Here is a 25,199-nt window from a genome sequence, read left to right on the forward strand (position 1 = left end):
CTCTGTCAGTCCGCTTCTCCAGCGGCTGCATTGGCTGCCCATTCGTTTCCGGGCCCAATTCAAGGTGCTGGTATTGACCTTTAAAGCCCTATACTGCTCTGGACCAGGGTATCTTAGAGATCGCCTGCTCCCGTACAATCCGGCTCGTCCTCTTAGGTCATCAGAGAAGACCTTTTTACAAGTGCCGCCGCCTAGGGAGGTACGTGGGGCTGCTGCAAGAAATAGGGCCTTCTCAGTAGTGGCACCAACGCTATGGAACTCCCTTCCCCCGACTTAAGAATGGCTCCCTCTCTTGAGACCTTTTGGCGAGGCCTGAAGACCCTTCTGTTTAAAACAGGCCTTCTGAGTTTTCGGCCTTTTAACATCTTTTTAACATCTTTTAATATTTTTACAGGCCTGTTTCTTTTATGACTTGCTGCTGCTCTATGCTCTTTTTACCTATTTTTTACTCTGACTGCTGTTTTTTATGATGTGTTAATATGTTTTTATTTGTTTTTAAATTCTGTTTTTATATGTTGTAAGCCGCCTTGAGTCCCTTTGGTGAGAAAGGCGGGATAAAAATAAAGTTATTAATAATAATAATAATAATAATAATAATAATAATAATAATAATAATAATACTACTACTACTACTACTATCTTAAATGGTTTGCAAAGCTGCCGTTCTAATGCCACTTCCAACTGGTTGTGGAACAGCACTGCCTCCACAGCATTAAGGGCCCTCACATGGAAGAAATGTCTTTACTGCAGCAGACACATCACAATGCTACAAACATCCAGCAAGGAAGCAAATGTGGGGAAAACACAAGGGATGAAATTAAAGAAGCTACTGGGAATTTAGTTGCAATCAAGGATCAGATTTATTCAATTTGCAGGTTAAAAAAAATGGAGTTCCTGATTGCAGCTATTAGTGCCTTTCTAAAAGCTGATAGTGCAAGTGTTGGTCAACCATTAGAAGTACTAAATTTGAAACCCATTCCAGCATGCCTATGTGCACAACCTCTGGAAGGAATTTCTTATGTCACTTCGCAGCAATCTTGCTGGCATTACAGCAACACAGACAATCTCAAGAGCATTGAGCAGCATGTCCAGCCCTAATCTATCATAAAAACAAGTTAACTGGAATTGGGAAGGGAGTGCTCAAGCAGTTATTTTGGGAACTCTGGCATGAAGCAGAAACTATATCCTTTGAATAAACGGATAACATCATATGAGAGGCTTGTTTCACCCAACTGCAGGAGGAAGGAACCTTCAGTAATAAGGTACGATGAAATCTGACAGAGAAAGATGATCCAGAATGAACTCTGTCTCACATGTGCAAAGAAAATACATCATCATCTTGGGATGTGCCCATCTATCACTGACATATTTTAACAGTAGAGACCCGATTCATAAATTAATAAGAGAATCATTTATTTGCTCCCCAAACAGGAGCAGCTCTTGGAGGTCCAATACTTGCATGAAGCAGCACATGTGCCATGTGGGGACATTCTAATGACGGCCAGGAAGTCACTCGTTTTCAGCAGTTTGCCCTGGTATTGCTGCTGACAAGTAGCCAAAAATGAACAGATGCTCTGTTGCAAGGACAACTTGTGAAGCAAGCCTTTGAATAGCAGCAGATCTGAGAATGCTAATCCCATTTTTCCTATTTGCACTATAGACCGATTCTGACAGGATGGTGGCGCTTACTCAAACAAGAGTGCATAGGGTCTCCGTGGGGGCTTCTGCACAAAGTCCTTGTCATGGCTGCATAATGCTGTGCCTCTATGTGGTGAGTATATATCTGGTCAGCAGCTCTTCAAGACCTCACCATCACAAATATCCCACCCGCCTACAGGCTACCCACATGAAGCTGCTGGTTCATACGACAATGCCTCTGTCTCGACGCAGGGGTGGAAGAGTGCTACCATTTGTGACCCAGGCCCAGGGTAATGGATAAATCTGAACCTGCACCCTGATCTTCATGCCACGGTTCTTATACACATTAATGATTAATTTTTTATGCCCTGGAACTGTTCTAAAAACTAAGTGCAATAATGTTTTAATTATTCCTATCCTTGACTTCTACAAACAATTTAATGAAAGACTATTATTGCTTTGGGGGAACATGGCTGCAGGCTGAGGGTCATAACAAAACCCACTATTATTGATATAAATTTCTTTAATTCTTCTTCCTGCAATCCCCTCATGAAAATATGAATTTATAGTAGTAATAAAATATTTAAAACTTTCATTCAATTTAGCTGGGATCATGTCAATGATTCATATCTTTGTCTTATTATAGTAGCTCTTGGAAGGATTTCAATTACTGTAGTTATTATGAAGGCCTCTCTCTTTCTTTTGTAAATATATATTTATTTATATTTTCAAATATATTTATTTCTATATAAAGGATATAAAGACCCCCTAGTGTAACTTAAATACTCTCTGTACCCGGACTCAAAATACTACTGTTCCCTGTGACAGCCAGTGAAGACAGCCTCAGTTAATTTTCATGCTTTAATTGTACCCTTCAGCAAAATAAAGCTTTTTGCACATTAAAACACCAGGGTTATACAACACTCACAACTGCAGATCTCCTTACTCTTTGTACAGCCTTCCATGGGCACAGCAGCTTCCTATTATGCACTGCTTTCAAAGAGCCCTGTGTAGCTCTACATCCTACACGCACTTACTAAAATGCTATCAACTGCAACAATGCTTTGTTTTGCAACCACTGAGCATGCATCCTTCAAATGTTCCATATGACCAAGGGAGAGGTGCAAAATGATATTTTCAAGAGCTTCTTGGGGCTACCACTCTCAGTGAAGTAAAGGCACCCCAAAGTGAATCCTTGGAGCTGCTGCTGGTTTGGCTGAAGAGTAAAGGGCATGCAAGTGAAAGCATTGCTTTCATTCTGCATTCAGGCAGCAGCAGTTCTTTGGTATTGCCTCTCATCAGTTAAACACAATGACAGAAAGTGGTCTGTCACCACTGCTGCCTTTAAAATGTAAATTATGTAAAATATCAGATGGAAACAAAAATATAAACACAAAATAAAACTAGAATCGCAGCACTCCACTGGACAAATGTGGCAATTTTGCAAGATAAAATCTTACAGCCATGTTCTGGAGTCCACAACCATGGAACAAAAAAATAGTAGGAAGCCAAATCCTTTGGAATCACGTGGTTAGTTGCTCTTTGTTTCATCAACCATTATAATGGAAAGAGGACAAAAAAAACATTTGAGCAACAAACCAGATTTGCAATTTTTAAGTAAGAAACAAAATGTCATCTGGGAGAAGCTGAAAACAGCTGAGCAGCTCCACCAGCAGTACTGCAAAATATGCATACACAATTGCCACTGGTATCTGTTGGAATATGTCTTTGACATCATTAGTGATGTACAGCCCCCCCCCCTGCCCCGTATACACAGAGGAATTCATTCCAGGCCCTGCCACAGATACAGAAACTACAGATAAAAGAAGACCCTATGAGTACAATACTCTGCCTCTTCCAAGCAGTTGACCTTCCATTTTCTTCTTTATCAGGCATGCTTCTTGTTTTTGCAGACAAGCAGGCAGGCAGTCTGCACGTCCTGCTTCCTGTTAACGTTCTGACTGTGTCATCCTAGCGTGCAGGCTGCCTGCCTGCTTGTCACTTTGCTCCTATAGTGTTTGTAAAAGCAAGAAGCATACCTGACTGTTAAAGAAGAAAACAGGACGTCATGGGAACTGAGGTTTCTGCAGAGAACTGCGGATACCAGATCCACAGATACGGGGCGACGCTCGTACACCACAATTCCCTCCCTTTCCAGGAGTTTTAAACATGCTTTCCTTCAAGGAAAAGTGATATTTGGGGCTTTTTGCTTAGAAAAATAGGGACAAGAAACAAGGTGGAAGCTTGTGAAATTATACATGGTGTGGTGAATATGAACAGAGCAAAGTTCTTCTTCCTCTCTCAGAGCACTAAACCAGGGGTCATCTGATGAAAATGACTGGCAGAAGATTCAAGATGGAGAAGCCAGAATGGTATAGTGGTTTAGGAATTGGATTTAGACCTGAAAGATCCAGGTTAAAATCCCTGCTCAGTCATGAAGTTTCCTGGGTGACCTCGGGCCAGTCACTACCTCTTAGCCTCATCTCACAAGGTTGTTGTGAGGACAAAAGGAGGGGAGGAACTATGTACACCACCCTGAGCTCCTTGGAGTAAAGGCAGTATAAAACTGAAAAACAAGTACTCCACACACCACAATTTATGTAACTTACTGCCACAAGAATTGGTGGTGACCACTAGCTCTGAGGACTTTAAAAAGAAGGATTAGACAAATTCATGAAGCATACCTATCAATGGCTAGTAGTCATAAAGGCTATATGCTGCCTCCAAGTTCAGAGACAGTATCCCTTGGAGTACCTGTTGCTGAAAACCAATTAGAAGAGAGGGCTATTTGCCTACAAAGCTTGTTGGTGGGGTTCCCAGTAAGATCTGTTCTGATAATGTGGGAACCAAGATGCTGGACTAACTTGACATTTGGTCTGATCTCAAAGGGTCCATTTGATGTTTTCTTCCTCATTGCTATTGTCTTCCAATATGATAAAGGATTATGCTTGTTCACTTATCCAGAAGTGAGTTTATCTGCTGTTTATCATGTTGCCCTTTAAAAAGGAAAAAAAAGGGGGGGGGGAGTGCAAAGCTATCTACTTGCACATAATAATGTTCCATCAATGTTTTATGGGGTTTTTAAAAATCCATTTTTCTTTGAACCGCATTTGCTCCCTCTTTTCTGCATCTTCAAAATACATTTTATTCTCTCTCCTTCTCTCTTTTTATAAAAGCTTCCCTTAGCAGTGAAATTGTCTATTTAAGAACAGCCTTGCTGGATCAGGCCATAGGCCCATCTAGTCCAGCTTCCTGTATCTCACAGGGGCCCACCAAATGCCCCAGAGAGCACACCAGATAACAAGAGACCTGCATCCTAGTGCCCTCCCTTGCATCTGACATAGCCCATTTCTAAAATCAGGAGGTTGCACATACAAATCATGTCTTGTAACCCCTGGGAGGTTGTAATCTCCCCTGGGAGGGGGTAGAAGAGAATCGATGCTTCTTGCTAACCCTAGTCCAAAGCCAGCATGTCAGATATGGCACCCTGTCCCTGTACAATGTATTTGCTTTGGAGGGAAATGGGACTGCTCCTGCTTTTTAAAAGGAGAGACACAAGACAATGGATTGTGATGGATTTTTCCTCCACAAATTTGTCCATTCCCTTTTAAAGGTGTCTAGGCCAGATACTATTACCACATCCTGTGGCAAGGAGTTCCACAGACCAACTACACGCTGAGTAAAGAAATATCTTCCTTTGTCCTAACTGTCCCAACGCTCAATTTTAGTGGATGTCCCCTGGTTCTGGTGTTATGTTAGTGAAAAGAGCATCCACTCTGTATGTCTCAATCATGTCCCCCCTCAGGTGCCTCTTTTCTAGACTGAAGAGGCCCAAACGCACTAGCCTTTCCTCTTAAGAAAGGTGCCCCAGTCCAGTAATCATTTTAGTCGCTCTCTTTTGCACCTTTTCCATTTCCACTATGTCCTTTTTGAGATGTGGCGACCAGAACTAGATGCAATACTCCTATGTGGCCTTACAGATGTGGCCAATTTGCAATCAGGCTGAATCAAGTCCACATTTATATGGGTCTAGGGCAGGGGTGTCCAAACTTTTTAGCAGGAGGGCCACATCATCTCTCTGACACTGTGTTGGCGGCTGGGGGGAAAAAAGAATTTACACTTCAAATTTGAATAAATTTACATAAATGAATATATTAGAGATGGAACTTATATGAATGAATGAAGGTCTTGCAATAGCTCAAGGCCTATAAAAGGCCTTGCACAAAGCAAGGCCGGCCCTTCTGTCACTGCCATTACTGCATCACAGACATGAAACAGCAAGCAGTGAAGGGAGCCCCCGTCCCACAGCTCACAAGAGAGGTCGAACAGTTGGCTGTCATGTTGAGAGCATTGTGTTGGGCCAGCATGGGCTCCAGCAAGTCTCCAGAGAGCGAGAGCTCATTAGAGACTGGGGGCTCCCAGCGGGCCGGATTGGGAGTCCTCGAGGGCCACAAGGTTTGGGCACCCCTGTGTTAGAGGGTGTGCACATGTGCAGCAGCTGGGGAGGGAGGAAACACGCATGGGTAGGAAGTGGGTGGGATGGCCAAGTAGGGTACCAGCACTGTACTATAATTTGGAGGTGAGGCATTTGAGTTCTAAGCTGTGATCTGTAAGTGATCTGTGATCAGGTGAATGTGTTCGGATCAGGATCTCTCCAAGACACTCTCTGTAAATTCTTTCTCAGAGGCTTGTCTGTGTGATGCTGCACTTTTGAGAAGCTTGGTAAACCAAGCAAGGCTCAGTAAAACCTTTCTCTGATTTTATTTTTTTTCTGTATTTGTACTGCACCTTGACTTGATCACTTTCTGTGGCTTTTTTGCATATTTTATGTCATTCTGGTACGCAGAGGGGAATACTGTGAATAAAAAGAAAATTCTGCTTGCCTGTGTGGTGCTGCATTTTTGAGAAGCTTAGAAAACCAATGAATATGTATGTATATGTTTGGTAATGGCCTAAAATGATACAGAGTTCACACTTGAATTGTTTATTGTGCTTTACTGCACTGTTTGTACAATTTTGCATTGGGCCAGTGTGGGCTCCAGCAAGCCTCTGGAAGGCCAAAGACTCACTGGAGATTGGGGGCTCCCTGAGGGGCAGACTGTCCTCAAGGGCCAGGGTTTGGGCACCCCTGGTCTAGGGAATGCAGACACAGATAGGAAAAAGGCTTTACTGCAGAAAGATGGCATCTGGACACAGGACACCTGTGAGAATCCCTTACACCTGAACAGTTATTAGGTTGCTATTGATGGATCAGGCCTAGTTGTCCCAGGAGCGATAAGGGGGTTGCCGGTATCATTGCTCTGCCAAAATTACCAAAAATACACAGGACAACCAGTCAGAGTGTACAACACAAACATTTGGAGCGCACTGTATTGGATCACACTTCTGGTAATCTTCAACAAACAGAGAGAACAAACTTTGGATCTCAACAAGAAGATGGGGCCAAAATATTAGGTATCAATTCCTGAGCAAGCTCCACACCAATGGATCTTGGGCAATTTTGCTCTTGGTATGTGAAACCAGGAAAGTGATATTTCAAATAACCACAGAGGCATTCAAAGCTGGTAAAGAAAAAACTAGAAAACAGCTATTGTCTGGAATGTCAAACAGCATCAACAACTCCTGTGAACATATGAGCATACAATTGGTCCATTGAGTCCAATACCATCTCCTCTAACAGACTCCTAGGCAGGTGTTCATAACCCAATCCTTTTAAGTGGAGATACGAAGGATTGAACCTGTGATCTTGTGCTTGCAAAATGCATGCTCTACCACTGAGCTAGGACCTCTGGAACATTAGTAGTGGCTCTCCTTTCCAGAGAGTGTAACTGTAAAAGAAAAGGTAGAGTTCCTGCTGCAAGCTAGATGCCATCATCCCTCCTTTGAGTCCAAAGAGTACATCAGGTATTGGAAGGAAGATATTGCAACTATTCACATTTCAGTTTGTTCCACCTGCTTTGTGCTGATATAACAAAACCAAAGAAACAAGACAACAAAAGTGGATAATTTCGGCCACCAATTTTCCTGCATGTGCTGCCAAAAAACATTAAAAGCTCTCCTCTCAGTGACTCATCTGCTTCTGACAGTGCACCTCATTCATAACTGTGGCCCATTCATCAGCCCCAATATGGCACACAGTGATTAAATAAATCTGTGTTTTTTCTTTTTCTTGCAATTATTCTTTAAAAGCATCCGTCTCAAGTGATAAAAGAGAAAATAAATGAGACGCCTTTCGGTTTGCATTAACCTTTCTAGAGTTCAAGCTTCGAGTCTTTTAAACAACAGATAAAGCATTTCTGAGGCAAATGCTCAAGTCCTCCAAGGTAACTTGGAATACTTGAAGAGTTTACATAGGCACAATGAAAAGTTAGTCATTAGAGTGGGAGTGGTGGGGGGAGGCTCCTTTGGAAAATACATTAGGACAAGACATGTCCAAAATAAGTATCTCACCTCAAATGAAGAAATATGATCTTTTTTTTTTAGACAAATGTATCAGGGCTAGAGATATCTTGCACACCTGGAAATTTGAATCCCACAGAACTACAATGCTTTAAGAACATGATACTACCTCTGCACAAACTCTGTATTTGTCAAAGTGGCCCTGCATATGGAAATTGAATTATACAGGGAGATAAACCCATTTGTTTTCTCTCCCTGTATACTTCAGGTAATGAAGAAGAAATGTCTGAACAACTGGTGGGATTTGGTGTATCAAAAAAAGTCCTGCCACCCTCACTAGATTCAAGTCAACCTCACTAGGTTCACAGTGTAACTTCACCAGGGCCAATTTGAGCTACATTCCAAGCTGGAGAGTCCCTGAGATATTCAGTATTTCTAGTGCTCTTTGCTTGCCAAGGTGCTACACTGATATCCATCTTGTATTCCCACACACACCTGAGACTCTCCAAACATGCAGAAGGCTGAACAGCATAACCCTTCCTCCAAATCCTTGGCCAGAGACTCCAAAGAAATCAGCAGCAAAGTCCATGCATTGACAGTGGATCAATTACACTGCTTTTAATTTAAGATTTTGCAGGATGTGAAGGAGAGAGGAGGGTTAGGTGTACCAGACCTGAAAGTATACATTGCAGCATATGACTTTATCTGATTGAAAGAATGGCTGTTGTTACAAAATAAGAGAATGTTGTATCTAGAAGGCTTGGACATAAGGATTGGATGGCACGGGTTCCTATGGTATGATAAATTAAAAATAAATTCAGAATGTAAAAATCATTTTGTTAGACATGCACTGTTGAAAGTATGGAACAGATATAAAAATAGGTATTATACAAAAATATTCTGCTTCTCTCCACAAGACGCTTTTTTTGGTCGTCATATAGGTTCAACAGAAACTTGGTTATTATACAGAAATCTAATAATTTTTACACATTTCTCGGATGTGTATCCGATCTCGGATGAAGACAAAAGAGGAGATATTAGAGGAAGGATTTAGTTGCCAGTTGTTTCAGTATATATAGCTTTTGGAGAGATTTAAAATGGATAAGAAAACATATGGCTTTGAAGATCATATGTCTCTGTTAGAGAGCCAACTCAGTTTAGAAGAAGAAAGAGTTGCCACCAAAATGTATACCGCAGATACTCGCCTATAAGTCAATCCCACAGATAAGTCGAGGGCAGGTTTTGAGCCAACAATCATGGAATTTTCTATGACCCTCCAATAAGTCAGGGGTTAAACTTAGGAGGGTGTCTGACTATAGTTTTGTCTGATTTTACCTGAGGCCAGATCCTGAAAACTAACCTACCACTAATTGTTACCCAAGAACTGTAGTCTTTAATTTATTAAGAACATAGTAAAACATCATAAGATACATTTTTATTCTTTTTAAATTCTGGTCTTCACCACCTTTTTGTAAACACTATCAGAGTAAGTGCACTGTAAACAACATACCAGTAAAACAGTGGTTCCCAACATGGTATTCATGTACTCCCAGGGACACTCAACAGGACCTTTAGGGGTACTAATAATGGCAGAAAAGGGCAGGTCATGCTCCAGAATGCCTTTCAAGGACCAGCAAGGCAAGAAGTGAGGTAGGTAGCTGGCTGGCTGTGAAAGCCCCACCAATAGCTAGTTTTTGGTCATCATTCATGTATGAACCAGTGATTGAAAACCAGCACAGTAAAAAAGCTGAAACATAATATGGAAAGTGATCAATCACCCAGAATTTCTCAGCACACTTCTAGTGCAAAACAGTGCAAAGGCAGAGTCTTCTGTTCTTCAAACAGATAAAAAGAGAAAACACTGTGATAAATACATGAAGTCTGGGCTTTCATATAGAGGAAATGAGGGCTTGTATTATTAATTACGAATATTTTGCTAATAGGAAGGGTACAATTTATGCAAATAGACTGCCAAGGGATATGCAAGTGAAAAAGGTTGGGAACCACTGTAGGAGATCCATGAATCAAATCCACCTTTAAGGTGTCTGGTGTGTTAAGCCAGAAGCTCTACATACAAAAATACAACCCATAACACATAACTGAGAGTGTGCAATTCAATTCACAGCATAGAGATGCAGCTGCATATATCTGCAACCCTTTTTACTCAAATGTAGACCCACTGCTTTCCATGGGTGTTATTCTTAAATAATGGTGCACTGAATTGTAGCCTGGGACTTTATTTCAAATGGAAAGGAGGATCCCATCCTGGTGCTGGAAAAAAAGAGACCTCTGCCAAATGCATGCATTTGCAAAAAGGAACCAGGTTGCAGGAGCATAAAAGGTTAACTTCGGCTGGAATTTCCCAGGAAAGTTACTATAGAAACAAATGACCAGCTTTAGCAAGAAAGGAAACTGTTCAGAGTTGAAAGGCTCTGCCCTCTGATTGACCCAGAGATAAGGCCAAGTGAGAATTGGAGCTTGATTACTTGGCAAAAAGATTATAGACTATAGAGGAGTATCTATGGTAAGTTATTGTTAAAATATGAGACAGAAGAGAAACAAGGTAAGGAATTTATGATACAATGGGCAAGAAATGTTGGCCATGACATATTAATGAATGAGAAAGTTTGTGGACCAAAAGGTTGAAATTTACATTAAATGTATATCTTAGAGCTTTTACAAAATGATGTATAGATGGTATATGACACCAGCTGGATTAGCAAAAATGTATGATTATGTACCTAATAGATGCTGGAAGTGCAAACAACAAGAAAGATCATTTTATATGTGGTGGACATGTACCAAAACAAAAAAAAATATTGGACTTCGATACACCAGCAAATGTAAGTCACACTCAAGGTAAATCTGCAAACGAAATTAGAAGCCTTTTTGTTGGGAGTAGTCAATGACTGGATTAAGAAAGACTTTAAAACTGTATTTTTATATATGACAACTGCAGCAAGAATATTGTATGCTAGATATTGAAAAGTTCCAGAGAGACCTTCAGTTGAAAAATGGTGGGTAAGGATATTGGACTTAGCTGAAATGGACAAACTTACAATTTTTCTTAAAGAGAAGTCAGCAAAGACTTTTATGTCTTTGGACATAAAATTGGAAATCATTCATGAACTTCCTGAGCATGAAGGGGAAAATTAGTCAATGAATTATGAATTTGATGAGTAGATAATTGATATATAGATAAAATATTTTGTTGAAAATGTATTTTAGAAATAACCAATAGATTGTTTAAGATATCATACTTAATATGTTATTATTTTGTAGAAGAACAAAGTAATTCAAATTTAGAACTCCACACTTGCTATACAACTTTCAGTGTTTCTCAAACCAGAGACCAGAACAGGAAAAGCCACTTACAGTGAGGAAAACAGGAACAAGAAAGAACTGGGGGGGGGGGCGGAGAAGAGGAGAGGAAAGTATGCACTAGCTGTTGCCTGACATTTGTCAATTCCAATGATTCTTCTAAGTGGCTTTTCTTCTTTCTGCAGGTTTTCAAATACATGTTTGCCAAGGAAACAAACATTTGAAACACTGGGGGCGCGGGGCCAGATGATTGCTTGAGGAGAAGGTTTAGAGTTGGAAGTAGCAGGTGGGGGACAGTGTCTCTTCCTCCCCTCTTCTCATAGGCATCACTTGTCTGCTCTAACTGAAACAGCAGTCCTTGTTCTAAAAGTGATTATCAGGTTACTGTACCACATGCTTGTGTATAACCTGTAGTTTGGGGATTCAGACATTCACAGGGGGCCAAAGCACTCTTGTAATGTTGTGTAAAAACAGAAATAAAAAAAACACATAGCAGGTCATTATGTGCACACCAGCTTCTGCTCCTTCTGAGCTGATATAGGCAGATTCATAGGACGTTATCCATAAAGACCATTCCATCCAGACAGAAGGGGAAAAGAAGGCCTCTGTACAAAGGAACTGAAGTAACTGGTGGAACAAATTCAATGGGGTTTGTGAAAGAGCACAAGTCCCACCACCCCAGTGAACCAGGAGAAATTAAAATAAAACAATTTGCTGTTCTTTCTGGACATTATACATTATCTTCATAGAACAAGCTGGAAGAAACAATCTTCTCAGACTGAAGTTGTTCTACAACTTTTCTTAAACCGACAATTTATGCAGATGAAAAATTTTCAACTAAAAAGACATTCATTTTAAAATATTAATTTTGTATCCCTATATTGTTTTGCTGCAGAAGGAAACAGGTTGGCATAGAGAGTGCTTCTCTGCATTCATTAAATAATACATATGGAAAAATGAAGTACAGAAAACTCTGGTCCCAACAGTGTTATTAAGAAAAAAGGAAGCATAAGGTTACAGAAGCATCAAGTTAATCAAAAGACATAATTAAGGCAACATTGGTGTGCTGACAGGCGAAGCCAGAACCAAACAAAACACGACACAGCTGATAGGAAAAAATATATTTCTTCCAGATGCCACAGGTACAGGATGTGGATGCCAAAGTAACATTTAGAGGGAAATGTATAACTCAGAACTGAGAGGGATTTTAAAAAATGCCTGAGGCAAGAGTGGGGGGAAAGGGGGAAAGAAGCCCACAACATCACTTCAAACATTTCTGGCTGATTGCAAAAGAAATTTAAATAAGTAACAAATGCTGCAGGGAAAAAAAAGATTTCAACACAAAACTTCTTATAAAACACACTCTCTTTCTTTTTCTCCTAATTATAACACAAACAGCAGCAACAGCAAAAAGCAACAGTGAAACCTGAATGCTGGACCAGCCCAAGACCAGTGATGCAAAGTCCTGGAAAAAATCCCTAAATTGTGGGAATCACTGGTTACCCGTGTTGATTCTTACTCTGAGAATCTGCAGTTTTTGCTTGCACATGAATGTTGTCTAAAACAAACGGCAGATTTTGCAGGATTTCATCTTGAGAAATTAAATTATATTTTAGCAATACACAATTCAAAGCACTTTTAAAGGTTTTACTGTTTTGGCATTATTAGGAATATTTGGGCCACTCTTTGGGAACAGCTGGCACCCCACTTCACATCACTGCCCAAGATTGCCTGGTGCCAGAGCTGGCAAGCCTAATGCTGCCCTCCTTACCCAATCGTTCCAGCCTCTGCTTCTCCTACGCTCCAATGTTCTAGCTCAGCCCCCTTTTCCCTACCACATTTCTCTTTCCCTCTTTCCCCCTCTTCCTTTTCCAACCCAGGGAGTAGAAGGAGATGGAACAGCAGCAGTCAAGTCAAGTAGGTAGACAGAGGTGGGTGCCTTCCACCCACCTACTGCCTGAGGCAGCCACTTCAGTTGGCCTCATGGATACCAAATGGAATGGCACACAGAACATTCCAAGGACAGCAGCAAGTTGAGTCCAGGTAACAACCTTGCCAGAGAGTCATTTGGGCCTTCTCAAACTGTCACCTTTCTTACATGGAAAATGCCTGAAAAGTATGATGACCATAGACAGTATGATGCTTGAAAAAGTATGACAACTGTGACTATTTTTGCTATGTGTACATTTGCTACAAAACTGCAACTATCTGTAGCTTCTTAGGGCATGTGCACAAGCAAAACAGATGCTTGTACATTTTTAGAGGTACTTTAATGGGTTTGTGCCCATTAGAGAAAAAAAACAACTCAGAAAGTCAAGAGCAATATTTTCCTGTTAATATATATCTTCTTTTTTATTTGCCAGAACAGATTATTTAGACATTCATTCTGCGTATGTGCAGTGCCTCTTAGAAGACTGCATTTGTCAGCATTTCTGATGACATCAAGGACAGAAGCCAAGTTTGAGGAAAAATGAATTACTGTCCCAACATGATCAAGAAAATACAGCACAGCTTTTCAGCAGTCCATCAACAGCTCCAAGATCATTTAAAATCAGAATGATAGGGAAGCATCTCACCTTGCAAAATTCTTCATGGTTCATGTCACAATGACAAGAAACTGATTCTGCTAGCAGAGTCTCTAGGAGTATAATCTACACCAGTGGTTCTCAAATTGTGTGTTAGGACCCACCAGTGGGTTGCAACCAGATTTTTGGTGGGTTGGGAAACTTACAAGATGATAGCTGACAAGGAAAATGTATTGAAACTGATGGAAACTGAAACCTATGGAAACTGAAATGGAGCAGCATATGGGTGTTTACTTGCTAGTGGGCAAATGTGCCTTGGTCCATTTTGAAGGGCAGACCAAAGGGAACACAATGCCATCAGAATGGTCCCAATTTGATAAACGTGGAGCTCAAAAAAATGCTCCAGAAGCCTGCCTCCCCCAACCCCACCATAATAAAAAGAATAAAAACCAGAGGCTTGGGTGGTTGGTAAAGTGATTTTTTTAAAGTATTTTAAAACTAGGTGGGTCCCAGTGCTAAAATGTTTGAGAACCACTGATCTACATGCTAACAACAAAATTTGCACAAAGAAAATCTGAATTCCGTAGCCTATATAAATTGTGCCACCTAAGTACGTGTTAATTTTCAGAATTTATTCTGCCTAGAATCACTTTTTTTAACTTCATTTTTTTATTGTCAATCAAACCCTAAATATTAAGAATAGTGTATTCTGCATCAGATATGCTTGCCGTTGTGCAGGCTCTCAGAGCACATAAAGCCTTTCATTTTGTATATACAAACAGATGCCTGTATCTGTGGAATCTTTCTCCGCGATTTAAATTATCCACGGATGCGGGAGGGGGGATTAACATTATTTAAAAACTTACTGCAAGCTTTTAAGCTTACAGCACAACAAAATCAGACTGCTGACAGCCTGGATTATACTAGCTCTAATACTAGACAGGAAGTGATTAACTTCAGCTTCCTGTTTAGCATTAGAGCTACTTTGATCAAGTATTCAGGCTGCCAGGAGCCTCATTTCATCATGGTATATGCTTAAATGCTTACAGTGATCTGTTAAAGCAAGTTACACTTTGGCCCCAACAAGTTTTTTAATGATGTTAATGCGCGGCGGTGGGGAACCATTGAAACGGGCATGCCTGTATCTGCAGTTTTCACATCTGCAGGGGACCCATGGAACAGATGCTTGTACATCACATTTCTTAGCTCAAAAAATTCTGACACATATATGCAGAGGCATCCTTTGCACATATTACATTTTGCTGGGTTTCTTTCCGCATTTTTTAAATCTGAGTAGAACTGCTGGATTTCCACAATCCCAGCCACTGCTTCCTTGAAAACAACGTGGTAGCTCCAGAGTTGCGAATCATGTTGTGTTCCTATTTTAATTAGAGTAGTTCTGGGATTGATTAAACATGTGAACAGCGCCAGAAACTTAACTGAAATGTTTAAGATACATGCATACAATCTTACCTCATTCCTTCAGTTGACCTATTCTGATAGTTACGATAGAGCTGTGGGATGCCCAGCATGGCCTCCGTGAACACAGCAAGAAAACCCAGAGTTTCAACAAAGATAACCGAATCAAGAAAAAGGTAAGTGATGTATCCTGTTACTCCAGTGAATGCCAGAACACATTGAACATAATCTGTAAACTTGCTCCAGTGCCAGAAATAGTTCAAGTCAAAATCTGAAAGACAAATGTTTATATATAAATAAAAACAAAGACAACTCCACCAAATCAGTCATAGTGCATGCTTTCAAAAAAATAAATGAAGAGAGGTGTTAAGATTGCTACCATAAACACTTGAACCCAGAGACAAATTGCAAGCATAGCATATACAGTACACATTAATTAGCAACAGCAATTAGCGATGGCAGTAATAAGAGTGATGTCCAACACTGAAAATATGTACATAATATATTGTGGGTCAAGAGAACCACCATTATGGACATAACATGCTTTGAACAATCACATAGAAACAGAGGGTGAAATAGGAGTAATTCTGAATAGGCATCAACAGGTGACCAGATATCACAACTGCAAAAAAGGACTAGGCACCCCAAATCCATGACAAAATGAAAGCTGAAAACATTTGTATATTGATTTCATGTGGTTAAACACTATATTAAATTTAAAACTAAGAGCCCAATCCTACATCTGTCTACTCTGAAGTAAGCTCCACTATAGTCAATGGATCTTACTCTCAGGAAAGTGTGGATAGGATTGCAGCCCATATTACACATTACATGTAATTTATTAATTACAAGAAGGTTATGTGCTGCCTGCAGGGGCCTGCTCACAGGGAAAATGAGGACATTAAGTTCTTTTCCAGGACACGAGATTAAAAAAGACGACATGTCCTGGAAAAAGAAGACATCTGGCCCCTCTGGATATGCATGGCTGCAATCATGAAATACAACGGAGCCAATACTGAACATAGCACTTGCCAAATAATTCTGAGAATCTCAAGGCTAATGCAGGTGATCATTCTTCCACCTGCACTGGCCCTTTAATTTGGTATGTCACATTATCCGGAACTTCTGCACGGTTCAAAAGATGTCCAGGATGAATCCATGTTTGGGGCAGCACGTGAAAGATGGAACTAGTGCAGGGAGATGTATGTGCTCTCAAAGCTGATACAGCTTATGAGCACTGTGTGCAAATTCTGTCTTTGTACAAATACCCTCCCCAGAAGCATGGAAAGGAGATGAGCGTGTCACTCATGCATTTCTCTTGGGTCAATCAATTCACATCTGAAGACAATGGGCATTATACATGTTACTTTGAGGAGCAGGGGAATTAATTTATGGGGGGAGGGGGGAACCAAGAGTTTTCAAAGTTAAGCTATAAACTAGCAATATTCATACTTAACGGTGCAATTAAACAGCTGTATTTTCTAAAACCAGAAGTCTATTTTGGTACATGATGATTTAAAAAAAAAAAATTTGGGACACCACCAGCTCTTTCTTCCAAGAACAAGTAAACAATATCATGTTCATCTCCAAAATTTATTCTACTGTTCCCCAGTTTTGTTAGCCTACTCTTAGATGACTTAAAATAGCATTATGAAGCATTGTATACGATACAATGTGTTTCAGATGTGCTGCAAAGAAATTCTAAATAAATCTGGTCAAGTAATGCCTTAGGAAACTGATAATAAAATTATTAACCACAAAGACGACTCTTGTGAAGTGTTCCTTTCAAAACTTTCCCCATGGTTATTTAAACAAGGTATCTCACCCACCCACCCCAATAAAAAGTACACACTTTTTAATGAGCATATTCATACATGATTGTGGAAAACCTGCAACATTCAAACATCTATTGAGGAGCAACTGAAGCAGATGCTATTGATTAGAGGTGTGGAATAATCCCAATCCACCCATTGATGGATTCCTGTCGATCCCTTAGTCAACGATGTCAGCGGTGTACAGACACCAATGGAGACCATTTTGATCACTTGGTCTAATTCATTAACTAAGGGCACAATCCTAGCCCCTTATGTCAGTACTTTCCAGCACTGGCATAGCGGTGCCAATGGGACGTGTGCTGCATCTTGCAGTTGGGTGTCACTCATGAGGCCTCCTCAAAGTAAGGGAATGTTTGCTCCCTGACCTCAGAGCTGCATTATGTCAGTGCTGGAAAGCACTGACATAAGGGGTTAGGACTGCGCCCTAACTGATTTAACTGGGTCAAGCAACTGCCTCTTAGTACAACATATGCAGTATTATGTGTAAATTACAGTATCACTCTGCATATGTTAATAACACAATAAATTTGACACTATAAATTGAGTGTATATTTTTATTTGGGATATTCACTTAGCAACATTTTATTTAGCCCTTCACTTCCACAAATGACAACATTTTGCATGCTACAGACATATGTATAGACATGCATGAATACAGATTCTAAACTGTACAATACAGAGAAAAGTTTTTAAAACCATGTTCAAGGTTTACCAGCACTTTCTGCACAATTCTGTGCATGTCTACCCAGAAGCATGCCTCATTCAGTTCAATAATACTAACTCCCAGGTAAGTGCGTACAGAACTGCAGTCAGTTACATTAATTGACCTTTAAAACTGTAAAAATATTGAAATATACTATAATAAGAAACAGGCAATTTAAAAATCTATAGGAACCAGATTAAAAGCAGTAGTTGTGGATGTGTTACATTTACAAGAACGGACTACTACGGTTGTGCTTGCCTATACTTGCACAATTTCTCTTGCAACTCAATTTCTACTTTCTCTCCTTCAGAGGAAGTTTATCATCCCATCCAAAGTCTGGGTGCATAATACTCCCTGATTTTAAAAAAATTTTAAAAAGATCAACATCAACAAAACAAAACATTTTCCTGGCTGAATACAAAGCAAACCACCTTTCCTCCAAGGGTTTATAAGGTGATTTAAGGGTTTATTCAGTGATTTAACACTATTGTCCTGTGTTTCCCATAGCTTACAATCAAACATCAAAACACAAAAGGTTTCTGCTACAAATTATACTCAAAGTCTTTATAATTTTCTCCTGATGCTCACTCTGTCTCCTTTGTGTCTTCTTTTAATGATTCTGGTGCAAACTTCATTCAAAGCTACTCAAAGCCCTCTAGAGAAGGCCCTGTACAAACTTCCCCACCAGGCCCCTGCAGTAAAGACTAAAGTGATGCAGCCTAGAAATGCCAGCTGCAGAAGCTCAGATAGGTGGGCAGAGCCGAGCCAATCACCTCCCTTTGGACCCCTTTAATTGAGAATATACGCAAGTGAAGAGTTTAGGCCCAACACAGCTTTTTACTAAGTGTAGAAAGGGAAATGGTCCCTTGGATTAAATTCCTTATAACTGAGGAACTCTTGTTTAGCTGAAAATCCCAATGTTTGGTGGCCAAAGGCTGTTGATGCAATGAAAAGTATCAGTCACAAATTAAGTATCTTATTTGCTAAACAGAACAGAAAGCTGTCCTGTTGTGCCACATCCCAGATACCAAAGAGGATATTCAGTTAGAGCATTAAAAATGAAAGCTCTTATTTCAGTTTTACACAGATGAACATTAACTTTCACAGAGCAGCTATAATGGAACTCCCCAACCTATGAGTCTGGTTGCTGTAACAGTATTTCAGAAAGCAATATGCTGACACTATGTGCTTGTAATAGAAAACCAGGCTTGAGGGGTCTGCTGGAGTACCAGTTTAATTGTAGCCAAGTGGTCTGTGATGGCAGTGCTCATCAAATATCAAGGCAGCCGTGTACTTTCCTTTCCAAAAAAGGAAACCGTGCTAGCGGAAAAAAGCGAGAGAGAGAATGAGTTTTACATTTTTAAAAAGGAATAAAAGGCAGACATTGGCACTGAAATCCTGTCCAAGTGCTGTATGTGATCAATGGCCAAGAGGCTGATTAAAACTTCACTCCTACAGAGAAGAGAGTTTTATTTAGCACTGGAAACTTTGTGTAGGTCTGTATCAGCCTTAGGGTCAAACATGACATTACATAGGATGTACAGTGTGATGAAATTATTTTTTAAATTAACTTTAAAAAAAAATTAGCAAGAGGGGGGAACAAAACAGCAAAACATGGTAGGAGATAGTAGGGCTTTAGGATTTTGGTGCCACCACAGCTCCGATCCCAATCACATTTTCTCCTCAGTGCACTCTTCTACTTGGGGAATTAGGGTCCACTAAAAGCAAATTGAACTTTATTCCCCAATTAAAAGAGCATTGGGGGGGAGTAGAATGCAGATCAGAACTGCAGCAGGAGCAAAGTCCAACCCATTTCTACTCCACCAGGTCCCTGACCAACTCCCTTCCCATCATTCAAAGTGTGTAACTCAGGCAGTGTCTTATAGTTCTTTGTAGTTTTAATTGTCCCATCTGTGGCGACACAGCCTCCCAAGCGCATGTAAGACCAAGAAGGTGCTAGGATCTCCCAACCACCAAATCCCTTTAGCAGAATCTACTCCTCTCTTGTGAAGAAACATCTCTAGTCAATAAAATTCAATTAAAGTTAGCTTTATTGATTACATTACAGGATGTGGTAGCAACAACTGAGTTCCCTAATTCACTCACTCACAGACCTTTCTTACTATAGCCAGATGCAGTACTGAGATAATTACACAAACTTGGTTGGGAGTTCCGCCTTCTTTTAGCCCTTCAGTGTTATCTTCTGAGATTACCTCCTCTGTATGTTTGACCCCCTTACCCTTTAGGTCTTGGGTTGGAAAACTGCACTGGGCGTTCTTCTTTTGGGGGAGGTAAGCAGAATCTGTCTTAAATGCATGGCTTCTGCTGCTCCTCTTTCCATAAAGCCTTGAATTTCGAGTACAAATATTGTACAGTACAGTATTGATTGGTCAGGTCCCTTTCTTCTACTGGCAAGGGTTGTTAAAAAGTTACAATCTGTTTGTGTTAGGCAGTGGTTCTCACACTTTTAGCACTGGGACCCACTTTTTAGAATGAGGATCTGTCAGTACCCACCAGAAGTGATGTCATGACCAGAAGTGACATCATCAAGCAGGGAAATTTTTAACAATCCTAGGCTGTAATCCTTCCAACACTTACCCAGGAATGTTAAAAGCATATACATAGTAGCCTGTTAAAAGTACAGATGTGTAATATTTCCCCAAAAGCAGACACTTACCAGCATAGCATCAAGTCTAATATATTAAAAATAAAATATTGAAATGAATGGGGACTCACCTGAAATTGGCTCGTGACCCACCTAGTGGGTCCTGATCCACAGTTTAAGAAACGCTTAGAGAGTGGTCCAGTCATAACAGTTAGAGAGTCGTCCAACAACATTTGATACTTTTCTTTATCTGGCACACTGGCTATGCACACTCCTTTTACCCCTTTTAACTATCCAAATCCTATGGTGTCAAGAGGTAGTAGCTTTCTTTAAGAAGGGGGTAGGAAGCGGGAGAGGAGCAAGAAGAGGGCTCTGTCACTAATATTACACAGTCAATATGCATCGCTTATCAGTATAATATGTATCAAAATACAGCATCATCATAATCCCAAACTCCCTCTTGACATTGTAACAGATTAACAAAAAACGCCCAATCCTATCCCCGACTACTGGTGCCAGTGTGGCTGCACTGACAGAGCACTCGCTCCACCCAATGTTGGTTGGGGATGTGTGATCAGGAGGCTCACCAGAGGTATGCATAGGCCTCCTAGTATTCTACTAGGATCTCCCCAGACCCTCATTAGATATATAGCTGCATATGCTCAAGGAGAAAAAGGGGAAAGGATGTTGTCCACTGCTTTTTCAGCTTGAATGACACCATGTATTACGCTTATGGTGAATGGGGCTACAAACCTATCCACACTTTCCTGAGAATAAGCCCCATTGACTATAGACTTAGCTCTGAGTAGACATGCATAGGATTGGGCTCTGGGTCATCTGAATAAGATTCGGTCATACCAAGAGATGAAATATGGTTGATATTCTGACTTCATCCAATTGAAGATCATTTTAAAATCACATTGCTAAAACTGATTAAAATTTCAGAAGGACTGATGTAATTCACTGTTGAGATGACCTTCAAGAGTGCAGCAGAAAATGTAAATAAGATTTTCCACTCATTTTGGTTACTAAAAGTATGCAAGTGCCTGAACTCTAGAAAGGCATGTCAGCCACCCCACCCCCCCAAAATCTGAATACCAGCTTTGTAAAATGAGCAAATTACATAGGCTGTGCCTGCTTCATTCAGTACTGTATCTCTGAGAAAGCAGGAATGGGAATGGACTTGGTGGCAAACCCTCCTTGAGAATTCTTCACAGACTGGCACACCAGGTACAACAAAATAAAGAGGACCTCTCTTGTGCTTCAGTATACACTGGATGGAAGGCATGTGAAATGATAAAGTTTTTTGTATTTTTTAAAATCCCATCTGATTACTAAACAGAACAAGCGAAACTGATCTACTGGAAACAGCTATTCAGATTCTGAAAGAGGAGTTTATCTGAGCCCTACCAGGAACCTCCTATATGCAAAGAAAGTGCTCTACTAGAAGACCTTCCCTAAAGAAGATTCTGCAAAATGCTTGTGGCAGCCTTCTCTCCAAGCAATTAAAGAGCAAACACTGATTGGAGAATCTATAGTATGGAGTTACTCCTTTTGCACATTAGGCCATATTTCTTTCACTCAGTGCTGATAAGTCCTACATTCTTCATCACTGTGATTCATCACTGTGATTGTGTGGAAAGATCAGCATTGTGCTAGGCTCACTGGCATACCTGGGGGGTTTCAAGGGGGCCAAATGCCCCAGCGCATCATGCCTGTGGGGACAGTGCCACTTTCCATGCCCCCCTCGCCACCTTCCTTGCCCCTCCCAGAGAGGCCACGCGTGGCCTCTACAGCCCTCCGAAGGGCACTTCTGGTTTTCTGGCAAAAACAGAAGTAACATCTAAGGGCCTCAGAACTCTGAGAGCCAAGCCGGCTTCTAAGGCCTCCAGAGGGCCTTTAAAATGTACTTCCGGTTTCTGCCTGAATGAGGTCTAATTTTGAGTAGATATTCATAGGACCGTGCAGTAAATGCTGCTAAACCTTGAGCTTGATTTTAAAAACTTTCTGTACTGTACAGTTTAGAATCTGTATTCCTGCACATCCATACATATGTCTTATAACATGTAAAATGCTTTTTGTGGGACTTGGAAGAGAAGAGCTAAATAAAATATTGCTAATTGAATATCCCAAATCTAGAATGAAACAATAAAATGCCAGAACCAAAGTACAGGTAACAACTGACCAAGCTCTGAATGAGCATGTTGTTTTCACAAATGTATTTTAGAACTCTTCCTAGCTTCAAATTATTACATAAATCCTCTCAAGTTCAGTAGCATGCAAGAGGCAAACCATGAATCCACAGGCAGTTTGGCTTCAAAAGACTGTTTCATTCTCAAAATGGTTTTGTGTAATTATTTTATAATTTAGGCCCTGCTTTCAAATTTGATAACAAGTTTCTGAAGTGGCACCAATAACAATAAAAACAAAAACAAGGAACACATTCTGAAGGACACATTCTCAGCCAACACCATTTAACTTTTGTATCACACTAACAGTGTACAACAGGTCCAGCAACCAGACATAAATCTAGAAATGCATTTTACAAATCAGTTATTAGACTAAATTCTAAATGATAAGCTGCAGTGAAAATTTTGATTAGATATGTAATCTTAAAGATAGAATACACATGGAAAAAGAATTCAAGCATTTTTCCATGTATGTTATATCTTTAAGCGCTTTGCATGCACTGTTACTGACATTATATTCAATAAGCTGCAGCAATTAGGAATTCTCAAATTATCATTCTGTACATCAGTTGCTACCTTAGGCAAACATAAGGCAGTTAAGCCTTAGAGACAAACAACCATCTCAGAAAGTAAGCCTTCACAGCAAGATTGAACTGGTATCTACTCCATTTCTCTAAAAAATTGGGGAGGGAAAAAAGAGAAGCTTTGTGCTTTGAAAGTTTTCAAGGTTAAGAAGATTCTGGCAAAAATAAGAGAGATGTGTACTTATCACTGTCAGCGTAAAAATAATTGGGTAGCAGGCAAGAATGCATTAAAAGTGCTGAACATGGTGAGAGATTCAATAGCATATAATTCATTTCACAAGAAAGCAAACAGCATCATGGTCCTTAAGTTTGAAACAAAAGTTACAATAAGCTTCTCAAATTAAACACCTATGGATAGCATTTCACAATGCTTTCTAGCAGTGAGTGAGACTCAACTTTTATTCAGAAGAAATTTGCTCAAGTAGTTTTTAAATCACTCTCTGCTTGCAACAGAACACTGTAAAACAGAAGCCAAGCAAATTTAAAAAAATTTAAAAAAACCTGCTGTCCTTTCACTTTTCAAATTGCTCCATCTACTCATTTGGCTTGACATAGCAATGGTTCCAACAAAATTAGAGGACTGAGGTATTCATTTCTAAATTGAAAGCTTAGCTTTGAAAAACAGAGCTTCTTGCACTCATTCTTTATCCTGGAAGCCCCCTCTCTAGATCTGTGAGAGCTGGCTGAGAGACAAAGCAAACAAGAAAGATGCTCTGGATATGCTCCACAGCATGCCCCTTTTGTTCAAACCAGAGTACAACACCACTGAGGTCTCTATTGAAGGAGATTTTTAAGGTTATCTGTAGTGATATATCTTCTTATGTAAACCTTTGTATGTGTTTTAACTCTAGTAATGTATATTAATCTCTGAAACTGGTTTTCAGGCCTACAATTATGGCTACAGACTTTGGTTCTCTGTTACGCAGATAAGAAGGAATGTGTTTTTCAGTTCTAAACTGTGGCTGACAGCCAGGGACTTTTGTAAGGGAACATCCAAGATCATGTCAACTTGTAATAGGGCACTTTGACCTGAGTTTTGATGAGTTCTGGAAGTTTGGAAAGTCCCGAGAAGCCAAATTGCGTCATGGTTGTTATGGACAGTTTGTTTTCTACTGTTATAAAAGTGATTGTAAGGGGAGGTACAGAAGGGGTATGGTCTTGTCCGTAACCAGTCTGTTCGAGCCTGTTAGAAAATAAACCATCTGAAGGAGTGCAACTCTTGATTTTTCATTTCGGCTTCTAATTGGAAACAAAGGAATCAAATTTCTATCTATCAGTTGGCACCCCAGATGGGACCTCTAGGTTCAAAGCCTGACAAATATTACTAGATTCAGTTCCCCAGGAAAAATCAGGTGATCCAGGGAAAACTTGTTCCCTACCCTGGCTACGTAAGACAGGACTAGCCAATTGATTCTGAGAAACTGTAGCCCTCAATGTGGTTAGAGGTTGCCCTTCCATTCCTCCAGTTCCAGTTGCAACTACCTGAGGCACTGGAGCAGCTCCAGCTTGTCCCCTAGGAGTCAACAAATGGAATGGATACAGGGCTGGGTTATATTGATCATCCTCTTGGGAAGTGGGATCAACTTTATAGGGGGGTGGACTGGTTGACGATACCCCACATCTATTTTTTCCTACACACATAGCCTGGATGGCTCGCTGGCCATCAGGAGGTTTAAAATTATACCATACAAATAAATAATCCACCTGACCAGGCCTCTGATCAAGCAAAATTCCCCGTAAAGCACTCATCTGAAGGAGTGCAACTCTTGATTTTTCATTTCGGCTTCTAATTGGAAACAAAGGAATCAAATTTCTATCTATCACTATGATCTGACAATTAAATGACATGTGCATTCATGGTAAAGGCATTCCACTATGGGCCTTAACATTTTCCAGTTGTTTGCACACTCCAGGCTCTTGGCCATATATTGGACCAGTATAAGGCACACAGAATGGCTAACAGACCCCAAACAACTCTAGA

General features: G+C 40.3%; 1 protein-coding gene across 3 annotated transcripts in view; it reads right to left on the reverse strand.

Moving 5' to 3' along the window:
• Positions 1–25,199, reverse strand: part of SLC66A2 (solute carrier family 66 member 2) — an 89,598-nt gene that overhangs the window by 13,806 nt on the left and 50,593 nt on the right. For all 3 annotated transcript variants that reach the window (XM_066622943.1, XM_066622944.1, XM_066622942.1), the window contains one exon: positions 15,357–15,573. In XM_066622943.1, the coding sequence (XP_066479040.1) occupies positions 15,357–15,573 (217 nt within the window). The remainder of the gene's footprint in view (positions 1–15,356; positions 15,574–25,199) is intronic.

The sequence above is a fragment of the Tiliqua scincoides genome, chromosome 4 (genome assembly GCF_035046505.1).
Source record: "Tiliqua scincoides isolate rTilSci1 chromosome 4, rTilSci1.hap2, whole genome shotgun sequence".
NCBI lineage: Eukaryota > Metazoa > Chordata > Lepidosauria > Squamata > Scincidae > Tiliqua > Tiliqua scincoides.